We start from the raw sequence: 17,395 nt of genomic DNA on the forward strand, positions 1-17,395 counted from the left end.
TCCGCGGAGCCCGGCGCTACGGGTCCAGCGCCCCGCGTCTCCAGAGCTTCGCGCGCCCTTGGCCCGCGTCCCGCCTCCGCCCCTCCCGCCGCCGCCCACGCCCCAGCCGCGGGGGGCAGCAGGAGGCGGCGGTCGGCCCTCCCCGCGGCCTTTTTAAAGCGTCACGGGCGAGGGCCAGCGGCTGATCCTGGCGGCGGAGGGAGCGGCGCGCCGAGCGCCGAGGGCTGCGCTTCCCCGGCCGGCGGGGCGGCGCCGTGGGCCGGGCGCTCCGGGCTCCCCGACGCCACCGGCGCCCCAGCTCCGCCCCGGGCCTCCCCGCCATGCGCCCCGGCTAGTGCGCCTCGGGCGCAGCGCCCACCCGGCCGGTCCCGCCGCTCGCCCCGCCGCCGGCATGCTGCGCTCGCTGCTGCTCGCCGCGCTCTGCCTGGCCGGCCGGCTGGGGACCTCCCGCAGCTGCCAGCTGCCCTCGGAGTGGAGACCCCTGAGCGAGGGCTGCCGCGCCGAGCTGGCCGAGATCATCGTGTACGCCAAGGTGCTGGCGCTGCACCAAGAGGTGCACGGCCTGTACAACTACCTGCCCTGGCAGTACGAGGCCGGCGAGGCGGGGCTCTTCTACTCGGCCGAGATCGAGATGCTGTGCGACCAGGCGTGGGGCAGCATGCTCGAGGTGCCCGCGGGCTCCAGGCTCAACCTCACCGGCCTGGGCTACTTCTCCTGTCACTCCCACACCGTGGTCCAGGATTACTCCTACTTCTTCTTCCTCAGGTGAGCCCGCCACCTCCCGCCCACACCACCCCCTCGGCCATTTGCGTGTGACCAACCGAGGTCACCTTTATTCGGAGCCGGATCAGGACCTCCCACGGGATCCTGGCCGTGCGTGCGATGTTAGATGATGCCTTGGGCGCTCCTTCCCGTACTCGACTCTTTCCTGCTCCTCCCGACGTGTCTACAACATCCTGGGTACCTCTGGCTAAGGCTTGGCAAAGAGGGATGATTTCTGCGCTTAAAGGACGGAAGAGTGTTTCAGACAAAAGCTCTAGGTGGTTTCCAGCAACAAGTAGCCAGCCTATTCCAGAGAGCAAAGGTTTATGCCGGGGGGGCGGGGGGCGCTCTGGGGGGTGGGCGGGGAGACCCTGGTCACAGTGCTTTGAGGAATATAAAGGTAAATCAGGCAGGAGCCCTCTCTGATTGAGTTCCATGAAAGTTGGTTCAGTCCAGATGAAATGCTTGTGGATAAGAATTCAGGTGATGGCTTCGACTCAAGTTTGAAATAAAGAAGAGGTGGAACCGTAATTTTGGTGGAACTCTAATATAGGTGGGACCCTATATTTTATACTGGATTCGGTGGGAGTAGTTTGGGCTGGGCGGTGGTCAAAACAAAACCCCTTTGAAATCAGACTGTTGCTGGAATTCTGCTCTCCCTATGATTTTGAGCAAGTTACTGACCTTGTCCAGAACCTCAATAGCCTCACCTTCATAATGTGAGAAACAAGGCTGGTTGAGACTAAAACACAGTAACTCATGCAAAACACCTGGTTCAGGTTAGATGGGGAACGAATAGTTACTCTATTCTGCGCACCTGCTTAAATGCCAAGATGGGAATGGTGTGGAATGCAACCCAGCTGTTGTCCTTTTGTTTCACTCGTGTTAGCTCATATCAGCTGCCAGCAGACCTCAATGCCAGGCTCTTCGAAAAAGCAAAGGTTTATGGAGGAGGGACCTGGGGGGCGGTAAGGGCTTGGGGCGGGGAGGCGGGGTGTCACAGGGCTTTGAAGAATACAGAGGTGAATTAGGTAAGACGCCCTGTCTGATTGGAGACTCCTGGAATCTCGTGCAGTTCCATGAAAGTTGGTCTTGTGGTCACGATGAAATGCGTGTGGATAAGAATTCAGACGATGGGTTCAACTGAAGTTTGAAATAAAAAACAGCAGGTGGAACCCTAAATGCATTGGTTGTCTCCAGTTGAAGGAGAAGACCGATACAGAACCTCAAAATGGAATCTAACGTATCTATCAAGATAGCGAGTGAATCCACGGCTGTGATGGGCAATAGATCCAGTCTTCCCAGCCCCTGGAGTAGCAGTAAGGATATATGGAATGACCATGACCTTGGCCTGCAGACTCACTTTTAGCTCTCGAGATTTCATGTCACTGAGAAAGAAAACAGTAAGTCCCACAGAGGGCCGTCGGTAAGCTCATGTCAACACATGTTTTCCATATTGAAGCCAGAATATCTAAGTTTAGAATACATGGCGTGCTTTGTGTTGGCTTGGGTGGTTTAGCTAGATTAAGCTGAATATTTTAAAATTGCTTGAGAAGTACAGTTTCTAAATGAAGCCAGCAAGGAGTGAGACAGTGTCTTCTTGATACGGAGGAACTTCACAGAGATTTTTTTCATGCCTTTATTTAGGGAAAACACTGGGAACCCAGCTATAAAACTATTCAACAATAAAACTTTATTTTCCCAAGAAAAAAGAGCTGGAGTACTTGAGAAGACATTATTTTCTTTTCCGATTTTATAATGAAATATGGTTTTGTCTGCTGGCTCTGCGGTGGTCAGCCAACTCTTTCATCTTTTGCTCTGACATGTTTATAAAACGTTAGGGCAGAAATACAGAGTCAAATGGTAGTCTGACAGATTTCTATTTCTCAGGGTTGTGTTGCCCTGATGTGTGTTAACAACTGCATACAAATCATTCCTCTTCTGTTATTCTGGGACCCACTGAGAAGAGAAAAGATTCTGGTCAGTGTCACAGGAGAAAGTGGCAGTGGAGACTCCCTGGTGACCCCTACATGTCCCCTTTGGGCTGGAGGGTAACTCCCATCTCTCCTTTTCCTTTTCTTGACTTTATCTTGCCAAGAGGTACTTTACATGAGGCTCTGTAAAAATGTTAACTAACTTTCATACTGTCCTCACTCTGTGCCAGATGCTTTACTTACTTTTTAAAATGCAATCCTTACGCCACCATTAAATAATAAGGTGCTGTTGTCACCCTCTTTTTATAGATTGTAAATTGGAGCTTAGAGAACTGAAGAAATTCACTTTGTGTCAGACAGGAGATAAGTAGCAACGGTAGGACTTGAATCCCGGCTCATTACAACTGGCTTTCCTTTCACCAAGAAACACTCTGAGAAGGCCACTTGGGAGACACAAATAGACACAGACACATGTGCGCACTCCCCCATTCCCCAACTCACATTGTTTGAAAACCTTAAGAATAGACTCATGTGATGTGAGGCAGAGAAACAAAGTCACTCCTCTAATGAGAGCCATGTAAGACATTGTCGTATAATTGGCAGCTGCATCTAAATCAATGAAGTTAGAACGCACCCTCACACCATGCACAAAAATAAAATGGCTTAGAGACTTTGCGCCTTTATGAGACTGTCTCTCATAAACATAAGACATGACACCATAAAACTAGAAGAGAGCATAGGCAAAACATTCTCTGACATAAACCGTGCCAATGTTTTCTTAGGTCAGTTTCCCAAGGCAATAGAAATAAAAACAAATATAAACAAACGGGACCTCATCAAAATCAAGCTTTTGCACAGCAAAAGAAGCCATTAAAAAAAAAGAAAAGAAAAGACAGCCTATGGAATGGGAGAAAATATTTGCAAATGATGTGACAGACAAGGGCTTAATCTCCAAAGTATAAAAACAGCTCATACAACTCAACAAAAAACAACCCAATCAAAAAAATGGGCAGAAGACCTTAACAGACATTTCTCCAAAGAAGACATGCAGATGGCCAGGAGGCACATGAAAAGCTGCTGAGTGTCACTAATTATTAGAGAAAAGCAAATCAAAACTACAGTGAGGTACCACCTCATGCCGGTCAGAATGGCCATCATTAAAATGTCTACAAATAACAAATGCTGGAGAAGGTGTGGAGAAAAGGGAACCCTCCTACACTGTTGGTGGGAATGTAAGTTGGTACAGCCACTATGAAAAACAGTATGAAGGTTCCTCAGAAAACGAAAAATAGAGCTACCATATGATCCAGTAATCCCACTCCTGGGCATATACACGGACAAGACTATAATTCAAAAAGATACATGCACCCCTATGTTCATAGCAGCGCTCTTCACAATAGCCAAGACGTAGAAACAACCTAAATGTCCATCGACAGATGAATGAGTAAAGAAGATGTGGTATATATACAATGGAATGCTACTCAGCCATAAAAAAGAACGAAATAATGCTATTTGCAGCAACATGGGTGTAACTAGAGATTATCATACTAATTGAAGTAAGTCAGAAAGAGAAAGACAAATACTATATGATATCGCTTACATGTGGAATCTAAAATATGGCATAAGTGAATCTGTCCACAAACCAGAAACAGACTCACAGATAAAGAGAATAGACTTCTTGTTGCCCAGGAGGATGGGGGGAAGGGAGAGGGATGGACTGAGTGTTTGGGGCTAGTAGATGCAAACTATTACACTTAGAATGGAGAAACAACATGGTCCTACTGTATAGCACAGGGAACTATATCCAGTCTCCTGGGATAAACCATAATGGAGAAGAATATTTTTAAAAGTACATATATGTGTATAACTGAGTCACTTTGCTATACAGCAGAAATTAGCACAACATTGTAAATCAACAATACTTTAATTAAAAAAAAGACATTGTCATAAAATTGGCAACGCTGTCACAGTCTTCTGTTGACTCTTGATTCAGGATGGTACACCCCATAGGTATCCAGTCTACAGCTCTGCTTTTTTCCTTTTTTTCCATTAGGATGGATGAAAATTATAACCTCTTGCCTCACGGAGTCAATTTCCAAGATGCCATCTTTCCAGACACTCAAGAGAACAGAAGGATGTTTTCCAGCCTTTTCCAGTTTTCAAACTGTTCCCAAGGGCAGCAACTGGCAACTTTCTCCGGTGACTGGGAGGTCCAAGAAGACACTAGGGTAAGAATTGGCTGTACCCTGAGCTACAGCAAAATAATAGCGTAGCTACATCTTGTGTGCATTTTGTGACCAAGGGAGTCAAGAGTCCTCTTCCAAAAACCCAGACCAAAGAGTATTTTCCTCCCTTCCCTGCCAGCCGTTAACAGACACTGCTCATAAACTTTGGATTTCTGAGGCTTTACTGTTTGGCGTGGGGTTCCTCACCAAGTGAGGGAACAAGGTGGGGTGAAGGTTGGCACACTGTGCCTCAGTTTCCTCTTCTGTAAAATGGAAACAATAGTAGCAGCTACCCCGTGGGGCTGATGGGACATGATTTAACTAGGCAGGAAATGGAAATGTGTAAAGCCCTTAGCACAGTACTTAGCACAGTAAGTGCTCAATACACGTGCGCTATTATGACTACTACCACTATTATTATCATTATTATTGATAGCATAGGGCTCTAAGGAATTTTCTAAGAGGAAAGAAAAAGCCCTTAAGGAAATGGAATTAAATAATTATCATAGCTAACACTTTTATGATTCTTATCTACAGTTGCCAAGACGTAGAGGTACAGTGTGACCAAGGTAATTGTGCAATGTAAGGGTCGGGCAGTTTGGGGCATGAAAATATAAAAGGGATCTTTCAATCTGAGGCAGTTGCCAGAGTTGTGGGGACATTTTGAGGACTGTCACTTTCCCAGAGCAGTGGCATTGCCACAGTAGACCTGTGGTGATGGTGGGACCAGGTCAGGGGAGGTGGTGGCCCATGGCTCCCAGTCTCCCATCTGAGATGTTTTTAGGACCATGTGACAGACCACTGGAGAGAGTTCTGCTGTGGGGATGTGGGTGTCCCCTGAAACAAGGACTTTTTTTATGGGTCAATTTGCACATGTTAGGTGGCTTCCTTCTTTTCTCCTATCTGCGGTGGCCTTGGGGGATGTGACTTTCTCTTGTCTGGTGGATTGGCCCAGGGGAGCAGCCTTGTTTGCCCAAACCTCCTTACCTTCTGCCCAGGGCTCCCTGGCACCTGGAGGCTTTCTTCATGTTCTTTGCCCAGAAACCGTTCTCATGATGGGCAGGTGCGTCCAGCTAAGGAAAAATGTTGATTCTTACTTCCTTAACATGACCAAGGGTTCCTTCCTTAGGCCTACTCTACTGACAGAGATCTAGACTCCTCTGACCCTTCCCCCATGGTTTGCCAGAATTTTCTGAGTGCCTGTCTTCTATTTTGCTCCCAACATGGTTCCAAGCACCTGTTTGTTAGTTTGTTTTTCTGCTCTTCATCTGTGCTGGCACCCACCCCGCATTGAACTGGACCTACCAAGTATCAGCCTGAGTATCCCCAGCCTGGGTCAGTCCTTAGCATGTTCCGAATGAAATCCTTTTAGTCTCGGTCCTTTGGGTCTCCATCCTGTGGGAGTTTTGCTTAAACTACTAAATCCTTGGTAACAATAGATTTATATCAAGAGATCAGATGTTGTTCCCAAAATACCTTATACCTTAGCCCCCAAACTCTTTAGCTATATAACTGATTAGCCCTGTGGTCACATAATGAAGCTATTAACATTTCCCTGGAATTAGATTTTTCCATCGTTAGAAAAAAAGTAGAAAAATAGGACCATGGAGAATTGTTTCAGTGTGAAGGCAGTCCTATTTCTGGTGGTCAGATGTTGATCTTGGGGAGAATTCCTTTTCCCTTTCATCACCCTGGTCTCTTAGACAACAAAGGGTGGGCGTGGGCATTTGCTCTAAGAGTCAGAAGCTTCTGGGGAGGAAAATTAATTGTTCCAGATTGCTGAGCTGCTGTGTAGCTGAAGGCAGTTTATGGACCTTGTACTTTTCAACACCTTGGCTCTTTCCATTTTTATCCATGGTCCATTTTGAAATGTACCACATTAGAGCTAAACTACATTAGCTAGTTCTTTTGAGAATTTAGGTTTAAACTAAAACTAAGTCGGCTTTCTGGTAAATGTTAGCATTTACTTTTTACGACACTCCTTGAGAAATTTTTATGGCCTCTGGAGTGATTAAAGTAGCTGTGAATTGAAGATCTCAGAGTTAGATGAAGAGTTATTGACAATTACTTGCTCCTTTCTTCCAAAAAAGGCTAAAAATTCTCTGCCTTTTCTGTCTGAAGGTGAGCATGCTATTTTCTCTCCTCCGCAGGATAAACACATCATATTACATCAGAAGCTATGTTTTTCCTAAGGTGGTGGGTTCTCCGTCTTAGGAGGGATCAGAGGAGCTGTGCAGGTCACCTTTTTACTCCAGTTAGACTCTTGCTAATCGGAACACATGAACCCTTCGTTTGTTCTGAGACCTTTATGAATGGCCTTGGATGTCTCACGTTAACATGGCTTTCTTGAACTACGTGCCATATCTTAGATGATGATAAATCCTGGAGGAACACTGAGTTCTCGTCCTTTCCACTGTTGCTGTTGCTCTTCTCTAAACCCCCAGTCAGCTTGAACGGTGGACCTAGGCGCTGGTTGTGAAGGGCACATCTCATTCTTTTCTCTCATAGTTCTCACTCTCTCAGAGCATCACATGAATCTGGGACTCTAGGGTCCATCTGGAGGTTAAGAAATGGAACCAGAGGAAAATCTTCTGTAGGGAGACTTTTTGTGATGCACCCCCAGGGTGACCCGCAGCTCATCCTCAGCAGCCAAATCCTCCCGTTCTCTAGTTCCATCCTCAAACGTCCCACCCACGCCTCAGACAGTAGAAACACAGTCTTGCTTTCAATAGTTGCCAGGAAATCAGCAGCGTTCCTAAGTGTTTAGTGCCTCTCTGGTGCAGTATCATGGTGTTAATGGGACTGCGGGGGATGTCTTTGGCAAGTTAGAGCATCCATCCCATTTTCTGGCAGGGTTCTCTCCGCACCAGCCAAGAAGATTTTCCTTCCTTTCTTCCCTGCTGGGTGAGTGTAACAATCGAAACAGAAGTTGTCTGTTTTCCCCTCTCAGCAAGTCCTGTCCCCTAGGACCAATACCCAGACTGATCCACAGTGTTCTAGAATGTCATGGGATTGAAGTAAAATCTGTGAAAGACCTGCTGCCATCTTTCTTTTTTCCCATTTTGGAGTCAGGAAGGATGGTGGCGGAGTTGTCATCCTCCAAGCTGCATCAGAAAGAACGTCGACTTTTCATCAGGAGATTGAGATTGGCTCAGCCATTTCCAGAGGCCTGACCTCAGGCAGGACCCTTAATTTCTCACAACCTCAGTTTTCTCATCTATAAAATGGGGCTAAAAACATATACACTGTCTCAGGTTGTTATAAGGACCTAATTAGAGCACATGTTTGAAAGCACTTTGTCAAGTATAAAGAACGATGACTGTAAATCGGTAATTAGAAAGTAGGGCTTTAAAATTTAAAGGATATGTAGCTTTAAAAAAGCTTCCTGCTTTTTCCCAGGGCAGTGGCAGAGTGGTGGTAGCAGTGGTGACAGGCATATGTGTTGGAGATGGGAACAACTGTCATGTGTGCTGTAATTCATTCAATAGAACTTATTGGGTTCCAGCCAGGGAGCACTTAAAAAAAAATCGTTTACTGAATTATAAACCATGTTCATGTGGATTCCGAAATCTCAAAGTACAAAATGGTAGTCAGTAGAGTTTTTTTCTCCCACCTCTGACACCCATCCACCCAGTTCCCACCTACCCTCCAAACAAGTAACCACTGTTAACAGTTTCTTGTAAACGTTCGATGAGTATTCTCATACAACAAACAATTCAAACATGATTTATTGTCGTCTGACACCAGTGGCACTGCACTATTCACACTTTGCTGTGCCCTGCTTTATTCATAAGTAGATCTTAAAAATCTTCCATATCAATGCATGTAAGTTGCTTTAAATTGCTGCATAGTATTCCATTGTATGAATGCCTCGCTGTATATATTTAATCAAGTCCCCTGTCGATAGATAGTTACGCTGTTTCCAATTCATTGATATTACATAGAGCGTGGACATGTATAACATTATACATACCTCATTTTGTGGGATTGTTGAGTCCAATCTTTTTTTTTAAGATCAATTATTTACTTATTTATTTTATTTTATATTTTTTTGGCTGCATCAGGTCTTAGTTGCGGCATGTGGGATCTTCGTTGAGGCATGCGGGATCTTTCGTTGTGGCGCGCGGGCTCCAGGGCATGTGGGCTCTGTAGTTGTGGCGCGAAGGTTCCAGAGTGCGTGGGCTCTCTAGTTTGCAGCACATGGGCTCTAGTTGAGGCGCACGAACTCAGTAGTTATGGCACTCGGGCTTAGTTGCCCCGTGGCATGTGGGATCTTAGTTCCCTGACCAGGGATCGAACCTGCGTCCCCTCCATTGTAAGGCAGATTCTTTACCACTGGACCACCAGGGAAGTCCCAAGTCCAAACTTTAGCAAATATTTATTGAGTGCCTACCATGAGGCAGCTGCTGTGTTAGATACTAGAGTTTCAGTGTTGAGCAAAATACAAAGTCCCTGATCTCATGAAGTTTATAGTCTTAGTGTTGAGGGTGAACACAATCAAAAGACCACGTTAATGACTTTATAATTTAAAATGGAAATCGATGCTCCAAGGAAAAGAAAGGAAATAATCAGGGTGTCTGATCTAGACTTAGGGGTAAAGAAAGCCTTTTCTGCTGAATTGATACTGGGACTAAAATCTGATGGATGAGGAGTTATCTTAGTTAATGTTGGGGTAACTGGGAAATGAGAGCAATCCAGAGAGGGAGAAGAATCTGTGCAAAGGCTCTGTGGTAGCAGGGTCCATGGTGCCTTTGAGGAAACCAAAGAAAGCTCCTGTGGCTGGAGGAAAGGGAGTGAGTGAGAAGAATGAGGCCAGAGCAGTAGGTGGGGTCAGACCATGCAGCGATCAATAGATCCTGGTGAGGACTGGGCTTTGTTCTACAGTAATGGGAAACCCTTGATGTTTTGAAAGCAAGGGGTGATGGGAGCAAATTCTCACACACACACACACACACACACACACACACCACCCAAAGTGGCAGGAGTAGGGAACTGGATTGGTTGGAGGGGATCCAGGTGATATGGTAAGAACAGGTAGTGGTTGTTAGAAAGCTACCAGATAGATGTTGGACCAGGGTGGAGGCAATAGGGGTGGAGCGATGTAGGCAAACTTGAGAGAGATTTAGGAAATAAAATCAGTAGATGTTCATGACGGTTTGGATTTGGGTGGTACAATAGGTGGGAGGGTCAAAGATAACTCCTGTGTTCCTGGCTGACTGCATGCCAGGACTAACACTGATAAATGGGGATAGGACAGGTTTGGTAGGGAATTCATGAGTCTAGGGTTGGACATGTTGAGTTGAGGTGCCCTTGAGCCATCCATGTGAGATCTTGAATGGGTGGTTGGGTCTGTAACTTTGGAGCTTTGAGAAGAGCTCTGAGTAGAAGATATACCTTTGTGTCTGATCGATAACTAGGTGTCAGCTGAAACTGGACACGGATGAGACTTCCATGGGAGAGGGCTTAGAGTAAGAGTAGAAGCCCTAGGGTAGGACTGAGTGGTGCAGAATGCTAACACTGGTGGAGAAGGAGCAGTCAGACCGGTACGAGGAAAACTAGGAGAGTCAACGGCACAGAATGTCTCCAGAAGGATAAGTGATCGACAGAGCCAAAAGCTGTTGAGAAGTCAAGTAAGATGAAGTCAAGTAACCACTCGACTTTGGTGGCAGAGATGAGGACAGTTCCATAGAGTGAGGGAGGAGAATCTAGGTTGTGGGGTGTGAGGAGAGAGTGGGACAAGAGGATATGGAGATAGTGGGAGTGGGCAACTCCTTCAGGACGTTTGGCTGTGGAGGCTTGAATACAGATGAGGCTGCAGGTGAAGGGGGCAGAACAGCTGGGTGGGAGCGGGGGGCGGCTGTTGTGTTTAAGGATGGCAGCCATCCAAAATAAATAAAGATGGCAGCCATCCTGTTCAAAGCCTCTTGGTCCCTGTTTTCCTAGTCATCAGATGCTGTCTTCCCAAGTAGACTAAACTACTCGAGGGAAGGGATATCTGTTTTATTCACTATTGTATATTTGGTATGTTTTTATGGTGTCTTACACATTTGTTGAATGTATTATCTCTCATTCAGGGAGCTCTGAGGCCTTAGTAAGCAGAGGCCTCCTCTTTCTCCCTCTCTATTTCTAGTTTCTAAATTAATATTTAAACTCCACATGTAGCAGAAGTCACTCTTTTTCATGTACCGTTATGTTTTGACAGATACACATGGTTGTATAATCACAACTACAACCACAATATAGAAAAGTTCCATCATAGCCAAAACCCTCCCCTGAGCTGCTGCCATATAGTCAGACCCTTCCCCAACCTCAACTCCTGTCATGTGAATAGAATCATGTATGTTGCTTTTTTTTTTTTTTTTTTTTTTTTTTTTTAGTTAGGCTTCTTTTATTTAGCACTTGAGATTTGTCTGTGTTTTTTGTATCTGTAGTTCACTCCTTTTTTATTGCTTAGGAATATTCTGCTATAGGGCTGTACCACAGTTTTATTTATCCATTCAGCAGTTAGAGATACTTGGGTTGTTTCCAGTTTTAGGCTACTGGAGCTGCTCTAAATAGAGATGTATGGTTTTTGTATGAAAATAAATTTTCGTTTCTCTTGAGTAAATACCTTGGATGGGTTTGCTGGATCATAAGGTAAGTGTATGTTTAAATTTATCAGAAAATGCGAAACTGTTTTCCAGGGTGAGTGTACCATTTTGCATTTGCATTAGCCCTGTAAGCGATTTCCAGTTGTTCTGCATTCTCATCAGTACTAGGTATTGTCAGTTAAAAAAAAAAAAGGATATTCTAATAGATATGTGGTGCTATCTCATTGTGGGTTTAAAAAAAAATTCTACATATAAGTGAGACCAAACAGTATTTGTCTTTTTCTGACTTATCTCACTAAACATGATGCTCTCAAGGTCCATCTGTATTGTCACAAATGGCAGGATTTCCTTCTTTTTCATGGCTGAATAATATTCCATTGTATGTGTATATACCACATTTATCTTCATGCACTTGCTGATGGACACAGGTTGTTTCCATGTCTTGACTATTGTGATTAATGATTCAGTGAACATGGTACTGATTTCTTAAAGGTACTGATTTCATTTTCTTTGTGTATATACTCAGAAGAGAGTTTGCTGGATGGTAGTTCTATTTTTCATTTTTTGAGGACCCTCCATTTGGACTGTTGCCCATAATGACTGCATCAATTTACATTCCCACCAACAGTGTACAAGTGTTCCCTTTTCTCCATATCCTTGCTCACACATGTTATCTTTCATTTTTTGGACACTAGCCATTGTGACAGGCATGAGGCGATATCCCATTATGGCTTTGGTTTGCATTTCCCTGATGATTAGTTGGCCATTTGTCTGTCTGTTCAATTCCTTCATCCATTTTTAAATCAGGTTGTTTGTTTTGCTATTTACTTGTATGAGTTCCTTGTATATTTTGGACCAGATAGATGGTTTGCAAATTATTTTCTCCCAATCCATAGGTTGCCCTTGCATTTTATTGATTCCTTTGTTGTACAGAAGCTTTTTATTTTGATGCAATCCAATTTATCAATTTTTGCTTTTGTTGACTGTGCTTTTGGGGTCCTATCTAGAAAATTATGGCCCACACCAACGTCAAGAAGTTTCTTTTTCTAGTTTCAGGTCTTACCTTTTAGTCTTTATTTTGAATTAATTTGTGTATATGGTGTGAGATAAGGGTCCAATTTCATTCATCTGCATGTGAATCCAGTTTTCCCAACACAATGTATTTTTTAAAAAATAAACTTATTTATTTATTTGTTTATTTTTGGCTACACTGGGTCTTCACTGAGGCACGCGGGCCCTCTCTAGTTGAGGCGAGCGGGGGCTACTCTTTGTTGTGGTGCACGGGCTTTTCATTATGATGGCTTTTCTTGTTGCGGAGCACAGGCTCTAGGCACGTGGGCTTCAGTAGTTGTGGTGCGCGGGCTCAGTAGTTGTGGCTCGCAGGCTCTAGAGCGCAGGCTTAGTAGTTATGGTGCATGGGCTTAGTTGCTCCGCAGCACATGGGATCTTCCTGAACCAGGGCTTGAACCCGTGTCTCCTGCATTGGCAAGCAGATTCTTAACCACTGTGCCACCAGGGAAGCCCCACAATGTATTAAAGAAACTATTCTTCCCCCTTGTGTGTCCTTGGCATCTTTACTGAAGACTAGTGGACTGTACGTGTGTGGATTTATTTCTGGGCTCTCAATTCTATTCCACTGGTCTGTTTTTATGCCTGTATCATACTGTTTTAATTACTATAGCTTTGTAATATGATTTGAAATCAGCAACCATGATGCCTCCAGCTTTGTTCTTTTTTCAAGATGGCTTTGACTATTCAAGATCTTTTGTAGTTCTACACAAATTTTAGAATTGTTTTTTCCATTTTTGTGAAAAATGCCATTGAAATTTTGATAATGATGGCTTTGAATCTCTACATCACTTTGGGTAATATGGGCATTTTAGCAATATTAATTCTTCCAATCCATGAATATGGGATATCTCTCTATTGATTTTTTTGTCTTTCTCTCATCAATCTTATAAAGTTTTCAGTGCATAGATCCTTTCACTTCCTTGGTTAAATTTATTCCTAGGTATTTTGTTCTTTTGGGGGCTATCATATATAGGATTGTTTTCCTCGTTTCCTTTTCAGATAGATTGTTGTTGGTGTAAAGAAGTACAACTGCTTTTTTTGGCATATGTTGATTTTGTATCCTGCAACTTTACTGGATTCATATATTCTAATTCTTTTGTGTGTGGAGTCTTCAGGGTTTTCTACATATAGAATCATGACATCTGCAAACAGAGATAATTTTACTTCCTTTGTTCCAATTTAGATGCCTTTTATGTCTTTTCTTGCTAGTACTTCCAGCATTATGCTTAATAGAATTGGCAAGAGTAGGAAAAGCTTTCTGTTTTCCCCATTGATTATGATGTTAGCCATGGGCTTTTCATAAATGGCCTTTATTGCGTTGAGGAAATTTATTTTATACTTATTTTATTGAGAGTTTTTGTCGTGAATGGGTGTTGAACTTTGTCAAGTGCTTTTTCTGCGTACTGAGATGATCATGTATTTCAAATTGTTCATTTTGTTAATGTGCTGTATTACCTTGATTTCCATATGTTAAACCAACCTTCCATCCCAGGGATAAATATCATTTGGTCATGGTGTATAATCTTTTTGATACATTGTTGAATTCAGTGTGCTAGTATTTTATTGAAGATTTTTGCATCTGTGGGCATCAGAGATATTGGTCAGTAGTTTTCTATTCTTGCAGTGACTTTGTCTAGCTATGATATTAGGTGAGGCTGCTGTCATAAAATGAGTTTGGAAGTATTCCCTCTCCTATTTTTTGGATGAGTTTAAGAAGGATTGGTGTTAATTCTTCTTTGAATGTTGGTAGAATTCAGCTTTGAACCCATTTGGTCCTAGGCTTTTTGCTTTGGGGAGTCTTTTTATTACTGTTTGAATCTCCTTATTTGTTACTGGTGTGTTTAGTTTTTCTGTTTCTTCTTGTTTCAGTATTGACAAGTTGTAGGTTTCTCAGAATTTATTTCTTCTAGGTTTTCCAATTTGTTCACATAATTGTTCATAAATAGTCCCTAATGATCATTCTTACTTCTGAGGTATCTATTGTAATGTTGCTTTCATTTCTGTATTTATTTCAGTCTCCTCTCTTTCCTTCTTAGTTTAGGTAAGGGTTTATTGATTTTGCTTATTTCTTTCAAAAAATCAACTTTTCTTTTCTGTTATTTTCTAGTCTCTATTTGGTTTATTTCTTCTCTGTTCTTTATTATTTTTTTCCTCTGATAACTTTGGGTTTAGTTCTTCTGTAGTTCCTTAAGGTGTAAATTTAGGTTCTTATTAGAGATCTTCTTTTATAATATAGGCATTTATCACTCTAAACTTTTCTCTTAGTACTGCTTTTACTGCATCCCATAGGTTTTGGTATGTTGTGTTTTCATTTTCATTTGTTTCAAGATTTCAAAAAATTCCCTTTTGATCCATTGGTTATTCAAGTGTGTGTTGTTTAATTTCGGTGTATTTGTGAATTTCTCTTCTTTTCCTTCTATTATTGATTATTCCATTGTGTTTCGAAAAGATTCTTGGTATACTTTTAATCTCTTTAAATTTGTTAAGACTTGTTTGTTACTTAAAATGTGATATATCCTGGAGAATATCTGTGTGCACTTGAAAAGAATGTGTACTCTCCTGCTGTTGGGTGAAAAGTTTTCTGTATGTCTGTTAGGTCCTTTTGGTCTATACTGTTGTTCAAGTCCACTCTTAATTGATTCTGCATCTAAGTGTTACCTCCATTGTGAAAGTGGGATACTGAAGTCTCCTACTATTATTGTATTCTATCACTTTCTCCTTTGGATTTGTCAATATTTTGTATACTTAGGTGTTCTCACATTGAGTGCATATATATTTACAATTATTATATCTTCCTATAGAACTGACCACTTTATGATTATGTACTGACCTTTATTTCTAGAGACAGCTTTTAAAACCTACTTTGTCTGATATTAGGATAGTCACTCCTACTTTCTTTTGGTTATCTTTCACATGGAATATCCTTTTCCATTCCTTCACCTTCAGTCAATGTGCCTTTGAATCTAAAGTGAGTTTCTTCTAGATACAATACAATTGTATCTCTTTTTAAAATAAATTTATTTTATTTATTTATTTTTGGCTATGTTGGGTCTTCGTTGCTGCATGCAGGCTTTCTCTAGTTGCGGCGAGTGGGGGCAATTCTTCGTTGAGGTGCGCGGGCTTCTCATTGTGGTGGCTTCTCTTGTTGCGGAGCATGGGATCTAGGCGCACGGGCATCAGTAGTTGTGTGAGGGCTCTGTAGTTGTGGCTTGCGGGCACTAGAGCGCAGGCTCAGTAGTTGTGGCACACGGGCTTAGTTGCTCTGCGGCATTGGGATCTTCCTGGAACAGGGCTTGAACCCGTGTCCCCTGCGTTGACAGGCGGATTCTCAACTACTGTGCCACCAGGGAAGTCCCCAATACAATTATATCTTAATTTTTGTATGTATTCGGCTATCCCATATCTTCGTATTGGGGAGTTTAGTCCATTTACATTTAAAGTGATTATTGATAAGGATTTACTATTGGCATTTTGTTAACTGTTTTTTGTTTGTCTTATAGTTCCTTTTCCCATGTTTTTCTCTCTTGCTATCTTCAATGTTTTGTGCTGTGTTTTATTTTGTATGGATAGGTTTTGATACCTTTGTCTTTTTTTTAACATCTTTATTGGAGTATAATTGCTTTACAATGGTGTGTTAGTTTCTGCTGTATAAAAAGTGAATCAGCTATACATATACATACATCCCCATATCTCCTCCATCTTGCGTCTCCCTCCAACCCTCCCTATCCCACCCCTCTAGGTGGACACAAAGCACTGAGCTGATCTCCCGGTGCTATGTGGCCACTTCCCACTAGCTATCTGTTTTACATTTGGTAGTGTATATATGTCCATGCCACTCTCTCACTTCATCCCAGCTTACCCTTCCCCCCCGTATCCTCAGGTCCATTCTCTATGCCTGCGTCTTTATTCCTGTCCTGCCCTTAGGTTCTTCAGAACCATTTTTTTTTTTTTTTTTAGATTCCATATATATGTGTTAGCATAGGTTATTTGTTTTTCTCTTTCTGACTTGCTTCCCTCTTTATGACAGTCTCTAGGTCCATCCACCTCAGTACAAATAACTCAATTTCATTTCCTTTTTTGGCTGAGTAATATTCCGTTGTATATATGTGCCACATCTTCTTTATCCATTCATCTGTTGATGGACACTTAGGTTGCTTCCATGTCTTGGCTACTGTAAATAGAGCTGCAGTGAACATTGTAGTGCATGACTTTTTTTTTTTTTTTAATTTATTTTTGGTGGTGTTGGGTCTTCGTTGCTGTGTGTGGGCTTTCTTTAGTTGTGTTGACAGGCTTCTCGTTGCAGTGGCTTCTCTTGTTGTGGAGCACGGGCTCTAGGCGTGCAGGCTTCAGTAGTTGTGGTGCATGGGCTCAGTATCTGTGGCTTGTGGGCCCTAGAGTGCAGGCTCAGTAGTTGTAGCCCCCAGGCCTAGCTGCTCTGCAGCATGTGGGATCTTCCCGGACCAGGGCTTGAACCCGTGTCCCCTGCATTGGAAGGTGGATTCTTAACCTCTGTGCCACCAGGGAAGCCCCTATGACTCTTTTTGAATTATGGTTTTCTCAGGGTATATGCCCAGTAGTGGGATTGCTGGGTTGTATGGTAGTTCCATTTTTAGTTTTTTTAGGAACCTCCATACTGTTCTCCATAGTGGCTGTATCAATCTACATTCCCACCAACAGTACAGGAAGGTTCCCTTTTCTCCACACTCTCTCCAGGATTTATTGTTTGTAGATTTTTTGATGATGGCCATTCTGACCGGCGTGAGGTGATACCTCATTGTAGTTTTGGTTTGCATTTCTCTAATGATTAGTGATG

At 43.0% G+C, this 17,395-nt stretch overlaps 1 protein-coding gene across 1 annotated transcript in view; it reads left to right on the top strand.

The window, feature by feature from the left end:
• The first annotated feature begins 215 nt into the window (after positions 1 to 215).
• The window catches only part of CCDC3 (coiled-coil domain containing 3), a 99,677-nt gene continuing 82,497 nt past the window's right edge, over positions 216 to 17,395 (top strand). Inside the window, exons 1-2 of the mRNA XM_024129686.2 lie at positions 216 to 765; positions 4,750 to 4,924. Coding sequence (XP_023985454.1) covers positions 392 to 765; positions 4,750 to 4,924 — 549 coding nt within the window. The 5' untranslated portion in view covers positions 216 to 391. The remainder of the gene's footprint in view (positions 766 to 4,749; positions 4,925 to 17,395) is intronic.

Source organism: Physeter macrocephalus, chromosome 11 (genome assembly GCF_002837175.3).
Source record: "Physeter macrocephalus isolate SW-GA chromosome 11, ASM283717v5, whole genome shotgun sequence".
NCBI classification, from domain to species: Eukaryota; Metazoa; Chordata; class Mammalia; order Artiodactyla; family Physeteridae; genus Physeter; species Physeter macrocephalus.